General features: G+C 43.7%; 1 protein-coding gene across 7 annotated transcripts in view; it reads right to left on the reverse strand.

Annotated features, from left to right (window-relative positions):
* sox6 (SRY-box transcription factor 6) overlaps window positions 1-15,896 on the reverse strand; it is a 130,679-nt gene that overhangs the window by 74,934 nt on the left and 39,849 nt on the right. For all 7 annotated transcript variants that reach the window (XM_076729072.1, XM_076729048.1, XM_076729064.1 and 4 more), the window contains 2 exons: window positions 9,657-9,897; window positions 6,215-6,425 (listed from right to left, as the gene is read on the reverse strand). In XM_076729072.1, the coding sequence (XP_076585187.1) occupies window positions 6,215-6,425; window positions 9,657-9,890 (445 nt within the window). In that variant the 5' untranslated portion in view covers window positions 9,891-9,897. The remainder of the gene's footprint in view (window positions 1-6,214; window positions 6,426-9,656; window positions 9,898-15,896) is intronic.

Genomic DNA, 15,896 nt, shown 5'->3' on the forward strand with positions numbered 1-15,896 from the left:
AAGCCAGGATCACAATGGGAGTTTTGTGCTACATGGGTGCAGGGGGACACGCTCAACAGCTGAAACCCGGGAAGATGGCCCCTGGAATGCTCCACAGCAGTTGCTACTGTTGACTAATCGGAATATGAGAAGTGGGGAAGGTGATCTTGAATGCAAAGAATGGCACATTGAAGAAGCAGCTGCTTGTTTTGTCATCTGAATGACCAAGACAGCAGAAAGGGTTCCCGGTTTTGAAAGGGGCAACAAAATCTATATCTTAGCTTGTGTAAAGTGAAACCTGTGTTGGCCCCCGTCGTCCTGTGGGGACGTGGCAGTGTTATGTGAGGGCTCTGTTTTGGAACAGATAGTAAATACATAATTCAGCAGTGGACCATGCACTCTGTGCTCCCTAGTCCCCTCATACAGACACTCCATTTAGCCCTGGGCTCTGATCTCAGCCTGGCATAGGAGCAACTTTGTCACTGGAAAGTAAGATGGGGTGGGAGACAAAAAATCTTAGGAGGAGGGAAAATGTTGATCTGTATCAGGTCAGGGTGACAAGATAGTAGAGAAAACATGGAGAAGGTGTGAGGAAAAAGAAAGAAGCAAAGCAGAACTGGACGAAAAGGAAGAGGATAGGAAAGTGAGATTAGGGGGGTGGTGAGGGGCAGGGTATCTTTTTTGTGAAAGTTCACATGTCAGGCTGGCAGGCTGCCCGCGGCATACAGCCGAAAAATCTATTTAACGTCTGCTTCACAGGGTGACAAGAGGGTTGATTGGCAGAGAGCAGAGAGCCGCTTTTGATCATGTGTCCTAACAAGCGATTCCAGCTCATGTCTCTTCAGCCTGAACAGATCTACATTACCTATTCAAACAAAAGTGACAGACCAGAGCACTGCTCTGCTGGGCTGGTGCACCACGCCACAGGCCAAGAGAGAACACACACACACACACACACACACACACACACACACACACACACAGGAAAGCCCACACTGACATATACAGTGCATGCAAGCATGCGCACACTCACTCACACACACAAAACTATATTGGCTGTTTGATCAAATAGATTACTTGCATCAAGATAAGTAGCCTGCTGAAATCATGTTGACAGAATAAAGAACAGATTATTAAAGGACCCGGGAACGCGGCGCACAGGAGAAATGCTGGTGCTTGACTGATGTGTGGCCTGTGTGTGTCCTGCCAGGAGGGTCCCGGCCTCACGCCGTCCGGTCGGATGCTGCACTCAGAGGCAGCGTAGAGCTATGTGTGAAGAGCGCCTCAAAATCGGCAACCAAGGCAACTGGATTTCCAGCCCTCATTGCATATGCATAGAGTCAGACGCTCATGCTCAGATCATTATAACAAAGATTCCTATTAATTAGGTGGGATAAAGCAGAACCAGATGACATGGCAGCTGGGATGAGAGGAGAGGGGAGAAGGGAGGGAACTAAAAGAGGAGGGGAGAAAGTGCATCAGTCTGTCTCGGGGGAGGGAAGTAATGTATGATACGGACTGTATTATAGCTACAGTGATATACCTTTGGAAAACCTTTGCAGAATCTTTTTTAATGCTACATTTAAACTAAATGAATTTCCAAAAGATAAATCTGTTGCTGCTATTAAGCACCTGCAGCCAATTTCCTGTGAGCCGCCGTTTGGAGTCAGCAGGGGATGTGACACTGACAGGGGACGGTGTTACAACAGAGTCAAGAGTTCATCAGCGCTAATCAGACCACAGGCTTACAGCTGATCCTATTCTCTTCCAAAGCTTTCACCCATCCCTGAATCTCATTACATGGCCTGTTGTAATAGAGGATAATGACCTGGGGCCACGCACACAATGCTGATCACTCCTCCACACTCAACCTACTGCACAGTCATTATACAGTGATAATACACAACCCCGCCGGGGGGATTACACTTCTAAATAGAGGAGAGGTGATAAGGGCAGAGGGAGAGGAAGAAAGGTCTAAGTGATAACACAGGACCACATACAGTACACACATGTAACCGCCATACCTGAACACATTTAGCTCACAGTGGTTTACCGTTTTGTGCTGTTTCATGTCACAAGCAATGGTTTGGTGACCTGCTGCTGTAATAGGTTAACTCTTTTCTCGGTAACCATTAAATATCCTTCTACCTGAGATTGAAAAGAAGTCGCAGTTTAGCTGAATGCTGGTATGGCTCCCCTTTGCTAAGCTAATTAGCCGTGACTCTGTCAAAGGGCTCCAGGTGTTGAGTATTCTGCTTAAGCACCTACTGTATCCGCTGATCTCAAAAGCTGCAGTATTAAGAAATGACATCTTTTTTCTGTTTTAGTTTCAATATATTTGACAGTGTGTGTGTGTGTCTGCTTGCCCATTTTTTACCTGAATGAAAGCTGGGAAAAGGTTAGGTTAGTGATAATTATAGATTATAGCTATAGATTATATGTGAAAAGTCTTCACTGTCAGTTTAATAGTGGTCTTAAATGTCCTCACACCACACCTGTTCATTGACTGGGTGGCCCTGGATCACATGCAGCCTGTTTGTCTCAACAGCATCCAGGGAACTGAGCCGCAACACGTGATTCAGGATATCACAGCTATTGTGTTCAGCACCGGTGAAATGGTTGAAAAGGTTGCTTTAACTAACACTGGAAGGGAGATACGTAACACAACTCGACTGAAGCTATTTTAAAATGACTAAACATTGAATTGAGAACATTTATTGCTCTTTTTTTGTTTGCTTGTCTCATATCTATATGCATCTGATGGAGACAGTTTCTTTATTCAGCAGACCAAAAGAAAAAAAAAAAACGAGACTCAGCCTCTGCTGCATACCACTCAATATCCCAAAGATGACCAACGACACATAACTGCATCCAGTTCAGCGCTGGGTTCACTGGGAAGGACTTAACAGATACTGAGCCCAGCAAAATTCCTAAAGCTAAGACAGGAAGCTTAACCCAATTACCCGTCCTTGTCTTCAGGACGACCATAAAGACGCAACACACAAAGTATTCCTGTGTTGACTTGCACAGTATTGATTCATACTTTAGTGCATTATATAAAACTGTTCTAATTGCATGTGAATCAAATCAAGGTCACCTTGGGTTTTTATAATAGTGGCTATTTTTCTTTTTCCCCCCAATACTTTATACTGGTATTTTTAACTCTTGACAAGTGCTGTCTGGAGACCTTTCCATAAATAATGCATTTACAATACCTAGTAAATAAACATGGGGCACAATCGTTAGCCCTGCTGGCAACTGGGCCTAATAGAGCTTTTACAGCAAAGGTGACTATTCAGCTAAATGCAGTGCTTGCTGCTGGGAGGACATTTTCATTCATTAGCACAGTCACAAGCACTTAAAGCACTTTAAGGACCAGAAATGGAGAGGAAGGGTGGAAGGATAGAAAGGGTGAAAGGGTACAAATATATAGAGATGGAAAAATGGAGGAGTGGTACCTATAATACTGAGACCACCTCTATTGTTATAATGCTTAGAAGAATTGGTGGTCAACAAGGAAACACGAATAATTTTCTTTGGATGAAGACATACAGTATTAATAAGAGAAGCCAAGATATTTGCTGAGGTATTGTCTAATGCTAATTCTGCTCATTTCCACTAAAAGGTCAGATAACCAAAATCACCAAAAATATTTTTTCCACTTCACCCTAACCTTTCAGATACTGTATTTTTAGTCTTATTTTCACTGAAAAGGTTCAGATATCAATATTTGGATACCATGTCCAGGAAGCTTTCCAAACCACCCAAAGCATCCACCAACGTTAACATCACTTTAAAGTGGAATCTCACGTCTCATATATGAGCAATGTACTGTGGGAAAAGTGTCCCACAGACCATTTGCTTTCCCTCCACACTTCAGGTCACAGCATACATCCCCAGTCCATCAGGACAATGAACTATCCTGACCAGACAAGGAAGCCCAGAGAAGAATGGCAGCAGATGGTGAAGAGTCTCTGAGGACCTCGGTGATCCCGACCAGGCAGGCACCAAAGCAGCAGAATTAGACACAACAGTTGTCATGCTTAGATAAGCGATATATTTAGCTCATCTGTTGCTTGTGCCACATTAGCAACATCATTAAGACAACAAATGGCTTCTCCAACCTTCTTGTATGTCCTTTAATAGGTTAATTCTGTCCTTTTCAATTTCCAACGGTGTCTCTCTCCATAAACAAAGACATAAGATTATGATTTCTCAAAGGTTTTCATGAGGTTTTCCTTCAGCAGCTTCTAAGAGTCCCTCTCCCTTCATTTTACAGTAATCACTGATCATCACCACTGAAGCTTCCTCAAGTGCTCTCAAGAACAGAGTATCTCTCAGTTCCTGCAGCTTGGGGACAGCATGCTGAACTTTGTGAGGCTCTTGTCTTCTTCTGTGTTCCCTGCTCAGAAACTAATTTCCTCCAACAAGGGAGTTTATTTAGGTGGTGATGATACACAGCGCATGAGGCAGACCAAGTCTCTATTATTAACAGGAGATTAAAACAGCTGTATGGCACTCTAAAGCACCCTCTCCTCCCTGCGCTAACATACGGCCCTGGATTACAAGCTGCACTTGACCATTTAAATTACTGCAACAACCAGCCTTCACCAGCTGGGGCTCATTACCATAACGCCCGCCGTCGCTACAGAGAGCACTGACAGCCTTACCCTGAAAATCAACTCCGCAAGAAACAAGACACATATGAAATACATTCTTACCTTCGGGTAAAACAAAGAACTGGTAGCAGAACTGCTTTGCTCTTATTACCAACCAAAATTTGTCCCGTAGGGTGCTGTGAGCCGACATTCTCCTGCATCCTGGGATCAGCCCAGTGTCAACAAGACCAGAAGTGAGAATACGGAATAATATTCATGTCTGCTGATGTGGAAGAAAACTAGAAGGTTTAGAAGAAACCCACATGAACCCAGAGAAAAATGCCTCTGCTGTATTGCAGTCTTATGAGCATTAATTCTGAATTTTATTATGTATTTTGCTTAACTGCCAAGGTCATTAAATAATATAAAAGGTATCGATTGCAGTATGAATAATTAGAATGGCACATATGGGGGGGGGGGGGCATGTTGGCATGTTTATGTGCACCAACGTGTTTTTTTGTTTGATGCTTCACCTTTGTTGGCCATTTTCTTCCGGTAATCCAAAACTTTTGAGCTCCAAATCTCCAAATTATAGGTGTCCGGATGAATAAGGACTGATTGTTCTGTTCTGATTGTTCTTTATTATCCGAACGACACCACAAATAATCAGTCCCGACATCAGCACGTGGCTAAATGATTATCTGGTGAGAGGCCTGTGATGCTCTGACACAAAGATCACCAAACGCACACTTAAAAAAGAAGTGGCAAATTATTTTTAGGCTAACAGAGGTCTAATTTATTCGTCTGATGAAGTGCTTAAGCTAAGAGCTCCCCAGACACTAAATGAGACACATGCATTCCCAAGGGGGTTTAACATTTGATTGGATGTAGTTATATTACTACAGCCCTAATTAAGAAGGGGGATGTGTTTCAGCAGCTCTTTCAAATATTTGTTTTTCCGCCATACTCTTGATAGACTGCAGGCTGTGAGAGGACGAGTCGAGCGGGGTGAAACGGGGTGCGGATACGACATAGACCTAACAGTCTTGTCACAGAAAATGATCTTTTTTTCCTCCGTCTGTGCTTGCAGGAAAATACGTCTGAAATCGTCATGGTGTGTTAAATAAGATGAATTAATTAGGCACGTGAAGCAGGTAAAACCCGTGAGAAGGGCTCGGGCTGTTTGTGGGTAGAGAACTTTGATGAATACCTGCGCTGAGTGAAAAGTGTTCTGTGGAGCAAAATCTAAAGAGGTAATGTTCCTGGCATCAGGTCAGCACTATGAGTTTTATAGTCAAAGAGTTTGCCTTGGCACAGGGGAGACCACACTTATGCTGAGGTGCACTGCCGCTCAGTCTTTGTCACATTGGAAGAGGTTCAGAACAAACTGGAAACACTGTAACGTCAGTATTCCCAGCTTGTGTGTGCCCGCATGACTGTGTGAGACAGAAAGATACAAGAGAAAAGAGGTGGACAGTCAGGAAGCTAGAGGCTTATAAAAAGGAGAAGGGAACATTTGCAAAGATCAGGCGCGCTTAGGAGGGAAAAGGGATTCCTAGAACCATAACCCAAACACCACACACACGCACACACACACACAGACACACGCACACACACACACACACACAGAGTCATACCGTCTTGCTCTGTCTTTGTCATCTCCTCCAGCTTCTTCTGCTTCAGCGTGTCCACTACGTCTGCCAGGCTTCCTTTGCGGCGCTCCGGAGTTCCAAACGCTGATCCGCTCAGCAGGTCACTTCGCTCCCGGGCCCCCTCCTCCGGCTTGTGTGGGGAAGTGGAATTGTTCCGGAAGGAGTACAGGGAGCATACTTTATTGCTGTCAGATTCCTGTAAGACAAACAAAAGTTGGGAGGGGTGGCAACAAGGGATGGGATTTGTATTAAATGACGAGTGTGTTTCCGCGTTCTGTCGGGGCTCCACTGAGCTTTTTGACAGTTTTTCATTCAAATGCAGTGATTGCTAGGTTTTTGTGGCTCAGGGGCCATTTGGCCATATCAAATGGCTCCTTCTCTGGCTTTCATACAGCAGCTTCTGTATCTTCAACAGAGCTAGCTGCGCTGGTAAATGAGACATGACAAGTGAAAAACTGAGATGAAATGATGAGGTACACTTTTATAGGGCATATCCATAATGTGCTCAGGCTTTACTTTTCATCTGCAGAGACTACACAGAGAAACCTCCCAAGTGTAATTTTTCAAATTGCTTTTGAGTGTGCATTTGTGTTAGGGTGACTGCTGTGTAATTTGTTCATTTTCTAGTGGAGACCTATTCTCAGCTGAGTGCCTCGAGCTATCGTAAATCTGTGTCCTGTCTCAAGCTGTTGTTGTTTTTCAGTCCCACCTGTGTATGGTTTAGTATTTAACTAAGGGTCCTGTCTCTGGCTGACTGGCTGAGTGCCCCCTGTGCACAAACAGAGACATGATGGAAATGGGGAGAAGAATGGGAGAGAGCTTGACGCGGGGAGAGCGAGGGAGAGAATACTCTTCACATGGGAGTGTATAGTCAGCACACAGACCATGGCTGAGGGTTACGTCTGACAGAAGGTGGTGTTAATTATGGTTTGTGGAGTCTGAGAAAGCAGAAGGTAGCTAAGCAGCCAGGAGTTTGCAGCCTTTAACGGGGGAACACTTAGCTCTGATTTAAGATTTGGCCCTCCATAGTGAAGAGAATAAACATGACACACATCTGAGTCCAACACATACTGCACGCCTATCATAGAGTGAGCTTTAATCAACAGCAGTGTGATAACAGAGTGTAATACAGCAGGGCTAAATGATAGAACCATGTCTGGAGCCACTGACAACCCTAAATAAAAAGTCAGGAATGCGGTGGACTGGGCAGGAATGTTGACAGTGCCAAATTCTCATCCCTGCGTTGCATGTCGAGCTCCAGGCAGAGTTGCAGTGGTGTGTAGGGTGGTCTGGTACCAAGCGCCAGGGTGGCACGACCTACCGGCCGACTCTGCACCTCCCAGCCCTGTGCTGGATGATTATGCAGTGTGGCAGAGACAGTGGAGAGTGCTTGAGGGGAGTGGAGCAGTGCTGGGTTAATCAGCTGGCATGGGTTCAGGGCACAGCCCACACAGACGCATGGCACAGCGGTGGAGTCAGGTAATCAGCAAAGGCAACACTCTCATTCCTTTCGCCTTATGCCTTTTCTTCTCTCTATCTGTGCCTGTCCTCCTCCATTTTACCTTTCTGCTCTTTTCTCTGTTGCTCATTTTGTCTTTTTTACTTATTCCTTTTAAGCAGCTTCTAAACTTAATTAATCCAAAAACAAAGGCTACAGCAGGCAATGATGAATTACATAAAAATGCTCAAACATTCATCCTTTGACATTTAGAAAAGCCATCATCTGCCCGTCTATGATGTGATGAACTCCAATCAAACTGCTTAAACTCTTTTAAGACCTTCATCTTTCTTGTTTTACTTTGATGGCCACTGGCCTTGTTTACCTCAGTAAAAGATCACATTTTGACCTACATTTTCTACAGTGCTGCAACATTAAACTTATCAATCAATCTTAAGACAATATGCAAGTTGTCAAAAACAAAATTTACAAATTACAAAAAATTGTAATTTCATCGATTGTCCTAATTGTTTTTTGCATCCCCTTTTTTCCCATTTTCAATGATTTCTTTATTACTTGTTACTTTTTGCAATTGACTTTATTTGCCTTTTTTTTTTTTTGAGGCGCTTTGTGAACATTTTACAGAGGTGTCATGTGAAAAAATAGTATTCTAGTATTTCTATTTTTTATGGAATATTTTTTGTACATATTTATACACATTTTCTATGTATTTTTAGCTCCAGCTTGTAAAACTTGCTAAGATCCTCTCAGCGACATCCAGTACCACAGAAGAGGGCAACACCTGAGTGATCCTTTGCCTGTCAATTACCTACACTGTCAGCATACACACCACAGCATCACAAGCAGTCTGCTACCGAGGCTATTCATATGTCTGTCTGGGTGTGTGTGTGTGTGTTCTGTGTGTGTGCGTGCTGCAATGCTGAGGTGTTGAGGGTCTCAGTGGCCAACTGCAGAGCTACTTCAGAGGCCCTCTGGGTCTCTTTACTACAGACCCGTCTGTCACGGACAACCACCTGCCTCCCATGTCTATAGCCCACAAGTGCCTGTGCTCTTCTTTGCTCCGCTCACATCAAAGCAGCTCTGCGCTTAGAATGTACAGCGTTTGGGGTTTGGCTGCAGATGTAGCTTATACACAACAAGAAAAACAACACCCACGCACCAAGGACAAGACATGTTTCTTTAATAGCGACAAGAATATGAGCTAAAGGAAGCAGAAAAGGCTACATGCCCTTTCATCGGTCGTGATGCAATTTTATGTGGCATTCGCATTATTCAGGGGAGAGTTAGAGGTCCTCTGTTTAACCTAATAATAGCTGATGGGTTAGTGTTTGGCAGAGCTGGCTCTGAAGATCCCAGAGGTTTCACAGTATTACAGAACCATGGGGCTGGAGCTAGGGACAGAATATCGGCTGAGCTTCTTTGTACAAGCCAGGAACAATGAGTTCCTGCTGAGCCTCGATCTTGAATACCCAAGGGAGGACAGAACACCATTAGTGCACACTCCCAGGTTTGAAATTGTCCTGCATTACCCAGCTTTCTTTAAAAGGCAACTTTAACTTCACCATTTATGCCCCCCGCCCCCCACACAACTATTCAAACAGTTTCTTTCCACAAGGGCACCAAATAAATGTGAAAACGGTCTAGAGTTTAAACAGAACATTTTTTTTGCAAAGTTAGGCAAACTTTACTTTGCTTGGAGGACATTCAGTGAATCTTCACAGGTAGCAATTACTTCTCCGTAAATTTAATTCAACCCAGGGTCACATCTCAGTCTGTTCTTCTAAATGGAAATTCACAGTGGTTTAGAGTCGAAAAATCTTTTTGTCTTGAATTTTTTGATTCTCAAATAGATTTCACTCTCAGCAGCACTACCAACCACTCATAATGCATCTTGTAGTGCGATTATGATGAGTAATTTATGTTTGTGCTTTTTTTGGTGCATGTATGTAGTACGTTGACATGTCTCACCATGCGCTGTTGGGCTGACACCAGGCTGTCCCAGTCGCTCTCTGGCGGTACGCTGCTGAGCGGCTGCATTTCATCGGGATGGGCTTTTCCGTGGAGCAGACTGTGCAGGGGCAGCTGTGGGGTGCCATGGGCCTCAGCACTCTCCTCTTTCTCCCAAGACAAGTGCTCCTGAGTCATGGCATCATCCCCGTCAACCACAGAGGCGAAAGGAGACGTGGCTTGCTTGGAAGACATGACTCTGCTGTAGAGCGAGAAAAGAAGAGAGAATAGAGTCAAGACACAGAAATTCTCTCACAGGGATTAATAGCAATACATGAGGAAGAAAGCTGTTTCCCTGAGTGTTTCGTGGACGATTGGCAGTTACGTTCAAGCGACTGTGTGTCACCTGAGCAGATAATGCTGAGTGGACTGAAGGCTCCACCTGACCGTCGCCTGTAGCTGCTTTGGCCTGTGGAGTTTGCAGCAGGCCATGGGGTCCCTAATCCTTTGTTTAATGCAGATGGATGGCTTGATCTAGGGCTGGAACTGTGCCTGCTTGGGTCCTGGCCGAAACCCCAAGGCACTTACTCAGGCAGTAGGTCAGCCAGGCATTGGAACTACCATCCAGATACAAAGTAAAAGAGCCTCACAAATACACACAGGTGTGAAACAAGGTGGATTCTTCCTGATAAAAGTTCTTATTTATTATTTCTACGCTACCCGAGAAATCTCTTTCGTGTTGATTTGGTTTTGTCCTTCAAGCATCTTATCATTTTCCTCGTGTGATTCGATTTCACTCCACAGTAGTCAAAAGCAAACAAAACCCAGCCTCGTCTTCTTTTGTTTCCACTCGTCAAATTAGGAAATTATTAACATTATGGTGTGACCGCGTTCCCTCAGGCCAACAAATCCTACATAAGCAGCTTAAAAATCAAAAGCTAACATTGGAGGACTTAATTCACAAATCTATCACATGCTTTCATGAATATTACAGTGAAGAGTGTACTTGACATATCAGGTGCAAAGGAAACTCACGTTAATTGTAATCCCCCCCACCTCCCCCCCACCCCCTTTACAACCAAACTCTTTTTGGTGCAGAATACGACCAACTCCGCTTTTTCTCACAATTAATGAGGGTACACTCATGCTGTGTGCTACAATGAATGAAATTATACACTGTGCCAGAAAATCTACTTATGCATTTGGTATAAAATTAAAAATGGGATAATATGGCCTTCCTATTGATGTAAAGTGGAGAGCAGAGAGCTGGAACATATTTAACTACTAATCTGCTTTTCCCCAAGCTGTTGTTCTGCTTATTTTTCTCAACTCCAGGACATTGACCATTAAGACTGGAATGACTAGTTAGTCTTCTCTAGAGGATGGACATATGTTCTTCCTCTGTGCAGGAGAGGAAGAGGAGGGACACACTGGGGGTGTGAAGGTATGGCTCTTGTGTTTGTATGTGACAAAATTCTCAGGGTACGCCTTGTAGTACATTTGATCACTGATCACCATCTGCCCCGTTCTCTTGCTCTATCCACAGGGGTCAGTGTGACAGCACTTTAGTTTCCTCCCTCCGCTTGCCGTGGTGGGGTTGTTGGAGAGAGGAGGTGGGGGCTCTCAAGGTTGAGGCAGGCTCTGGTGCAATGCCGTCCTTGCACTTTCTTCTGAGAGTCGGGCGCCAAGAGATAGGGAAGGATATGTTCCATTTAAGACAGGCTTTTATGACCAAGGTTTTTGGGTCTGATAGTTCTTGGTCTTCCTCAAGGAAGTCCGTCAAATGAAGCGCATTGTCCATGTCCACACTCTGTCGAATTGTTATTATCTCTCAAAAACAAAGGCAAAGTGCCCTTATGCCTTCATAAAGGGCATAAAGCAGCATTTAAAGATAAGAAGGAAAATACAACCAATTGTGGGATAAAGCATAAAATGAAATCAATAAAATATGGAAATATATTAAAAGACGGTTACTGTGCAAAAGTTAGAGTGCAGTCGCAGTTTCATAATAAATAGCAGAAATGTTTTTGGTCTTGTTTGTATTTGGAGCAGACCTCAGATCTTTTCGACATTTATTCTGGATAAATAGCACAGAGATATTAAAGGCCGTGTCAGCATGTTTTCTTTTAAAACTGGAAAACAGTTAGCAGACCAACCCCAGAAGACCTGAGAGGTCTGAGAGAACTAATGCCGAAGCAGATCAGACATGATTCTGTACTGAACTATCATTCAGAAACGTGCATCGGTATATCCAAATCTCTGTGCATTACCACACTTTGTCCGACTCTCATTCTCTCACACACACAGGCACATAGTGACAGATCAACATGGGCAGCAAAGGGGGACCTAAACAATGGTAGTCTTAGTTAATCTCATGTGTCTCAGCAGCTGTACAAACAAACCCAGTAAGTCAGGTAGATGGCAGGGCGGGGGTGTGAGACGCATGCCTGCCTGTCTGTGTCCCCTTCTGTCTTTTAGCTTCTGTGCCTGGATGTGTTGTCGGCTGTGTCTTAAGTGGGACTCAGCCATTAAATTGTTTCCTGTAATTATATCAAATAGTAAGGGATGTCACAATTGGGTACTGTTAATTGAAAATCAAAAGTCAGAGCAAAGTTCAGAGCACGCATGTAATGATAAGTAGAAGGGGCAGTAATGAGGTTGGAGGGTTAGAAGTGTGTGTGTGTGTGTGTGTGTGTGTGTGTGTGCGTGTGTGTGTGTGTGTGTGTGTGTGTGTGTGTGTGTGTGTGTCTGTTGGGCACATAGATCCTGATGTATTTTTTATTCATGCGCCCAAAAAGCCCAAGCCTGGAGCGCAACAAGCGCCTTGTCCTCAATGGAGTGTGAGAGTGAAACAAAGCACTGCTTTTGTATTACACAGTAAATCAAGTGGTATTATTTTACCACTAAAATATTCAGTCTCTCAGGCACTTTTACTTTAGTCTCCAGCCATCAGTCAAACTGCTGAGGCGTGAGCGAGAGAAGGGGAGAGAGAGAGAGAGAGAGAGAGAGAGAGAGAGAGAGAGAGAGAGAGAGAGAGAGAGAGAGAGAGAGATGGAGACTCCATCCTCCTGTAACATGTGTCTACAGCAATCTTGTTAAAGAATGCAACAGATCTGCGGCAGGCTCCATAACAGTATTTGTCAGCAGGAGTTAATAATTTATTAGCAGTGCTGGGAGGGCTGCGCTCAGGCAGCTTAAGAGTGCAGAGAACCCCCTCTGCCCCACCCCCACCTTCGACAAGCCCTATACAATACTACCTCATATTATTGAAAGGGAAAAAGGGAAAGTGCAGCAGTAATTCTCTGAAAATATCCAAGGGCAACCATACGGTATTTTTATTCCTCATATTTGGAGCGGGGATCACACAACGCTGAGATCTAAAGGGGTTTGTGTGCAATAGATCAGCATAGATACAACAAAGATATTTGATGAGGAGCAAAATAAGGCACAGAATTCAGCTGAATGCGGGTACTCACGATGCATGTAGCATTTGATCATATTTTCTACACTGTTTACAGCCGTGGTGTCTGTGCTCGAAAAAATAAAATCAGCAAAACAGCCCTGTTTGTACAACTGCTGTGTATTCTGGTACTGTTGAACTAACTTTACTCACATTAATAATTGAATCTGCTTCTCTGGAAAATAAGCCCAAACTGTGCTTTAACATAAAAAACAGTGAAAATTTGGCAAACTGAAGAGGTAGCTCATAAATCCTTGACAGGCTACCCTCCCTCATGCTTTATTACACAACAACAATGGACAACTGACACACCAGAGTAATCAATAAGTACATGAAGCGCTGCCTTCCTGCCTACTTTCTCAAAGACAAAGCCCCAGTGACTTTGAAGACTCGAGACAGACACTAAGGACGGTCAGTTAGAAAAGAGAACTGGTCTATATATAGCTGACAATATTGCGCACATTTGAAGGATTAGGACTTAAGTTCTCCAGCCGCGGGCTCATATGGCCTGGAATGCTTTGAGTCATGAATTGTTCCCTGCGATAATGTTTCATCAGCGTGCAAAACAACCTCTGCTTAATTGGTGAGTATTAGAGGAGTGTTGTGCGCTGCTCATCTTAGGGGTCTTGTGACCGCGGGGCCATGTGTCCTCAGCTATCCCATTTCCTCTTTCATCGTAAAAGGGTCCGACTGACTTTCACCCGCTGTATCTGCTCTGTCACACTATTTACCTTTTATAGACAATGGTGACAAGTAACTCCACACCATCCTAACGCGCCCTGCGAGCCCTCTTGTCTGCCTCACTACTGATGTCTTGCACCTTAAAGTTTTCCCAACAAGTCCCAGCAGGGGAGAATATTACACCCTCTTCCTTCATGTGCTATCAGCACACAAAAGGAGAGAAAATCAAATAAATTATTAAAAAGAAAAGACTTTTTTTTTATGAAATGAGATAGGAGAGCAGGCAGATAAAAGGCTTTAACTTTCCTTGAATAACGGTGTGTATTTGTGCACAGCATGCATGCACACAGACAAATTTACAGTTAAATTCAGTAAAGAAACAATTATAACTCAGACAGAATGTGTTTATCCATATAATTAAAAGGTATATTTATGTGTTTAAATTTGCCATCTGTCTTCAAGCATATAAAAAGAACACATAGCGTACTGTATGAGTGTCTGCATGAGATTTTTAATAGAGCCGATTAACAAAGATGCTAAGACTGTTGTGTTCTCTCACTTTGTCACTGTATTGTACTGAAGGAGCTCTTAAACGTGTGCACTTGTAGATTAAAAAAACAAAAAACATTCAGATTTAAATTGTGAATTTAATTACATAAATATCATAACTATGGTCATAACCTTGAAAATAATTTGTATGATCAGTAGTAATCTTTTAAAGTGAAGGAGATAAAGAAAATAGTTTGGGGGCTTTAAGACGTGTGTGTGTGTGTGTGTGTGTGTGTGTGTGTGTGTGTGTGTGTGTGTGTGTGTGTGTGTGTGTGTGTGTGTGTGTGTGTGAGAGAGAGAGAGAGAGAGAGAGAAAGAGAGACGGTATGTATGTGTGTGTGTGTGTGTGTGTGTGTGTGTGTGTGAGAGAGAGAGAGAGAGAAAGTCAGAGAGAGGAAAATCATCTGTGTGTTTCCCTTCAGGGGTTCCTCCTGTTCTAACAGGTGTCGTGGTAGGGTTCCTCTGGGTTCTTCACCTGCCATAATGAGATATTACTACCTGACAGCTCCCAGCTGGAGGAGCATTGACACGGAATCCACCGTTTAGCACAATTAAATTATCACCCTCCATTGTGATTGTGCCATGCTGTGCAGCAGCCAGGTTTCTGGATACATAATCAACTCGTAACACGGGCGGTATACTGCACACAGTTAGTCTCTTTTTACGCACACACACACACGCAGGCAGGCAGTCTTAGACACAGAGTGTGCATGCATGTGCATTTTGCATACACGTTTGTCTATTGTATAATTTAGATTTAAAAACGGAAAAGAGATTGCTCAAACTATTTCTCTCCCGTTTTTTACCATCATGTTGAGTAGGTGGTACACAAATTGATTTAAATCTCTTAAACCTCAGCCGACAAAGTAATTACAGATAATGATATTAAAATATAGTAAATGGTTGGGAAAATACAGATTTTCCAACAAGGTAACCTACTGTACAGCGACTGGAGAGTTGCCTAAATGAATTTGTTTAAATTGTTCCTCCATTATTGTTGACCTTCCCTTGCAAAAAGTCAACTCAATTACGACGGCACTTCATCCTCACTTCACACTCTCTCCTGATGCTGTCTCTATTAGAAACTGCCACAGTTACCACAGCTAAAATCCACACTCAAATGATAGCCACCCAGAGCAAATTAAGCAAGCCACCTGAAGTGCACACTTTACATATTGAGCAGAGCATTGATAATTACTTTGCAGGGCAAATTATTTGCAATGATATGCTGCTAGAGGAACTGCCTTGTATCTCACTTTAAACACTTGTGCAGCTGCCATGACAGCATGGTTGGTGTCCTTGCCCCCCACGCAAGGCAAAGGCAGATGCAGGTGTGAGAGTGCTTAAGTGTCCCTGTCTGTCTACTCAGGAAGGGTCGATGAGCACTCACACACTGAATCCCTCGTTGCCCCCTCCTCCTCCTCCCTCTCCTTCAGTCCCCCGTGCCATTGGCCCTTTTCCTGATCCCAGGACACAAGCTCAGAGCTGGATGGCATAACAGCCTCTCAGTTCCCCAGGACACACACACAAGTTCACTCATGCGTATGCTTTCACAAATGAAGGATGGCCGT

Source organism: Chaetodon auriga, chromosome 1 (genome assembly GCF_051107435.1).
Source record: "Chaetodon auriga isolate fChaAug3 chromosome 1, fChaAug3.hap1, whole genome shotgun sequence".
NCBI classification, from domain to species: Eukaryota; Metazoa; Chordata; class Actinopteri; order Chaetodontiformes; family Chaetodontidae; genus Chaetodon; species Chaetodon auriga.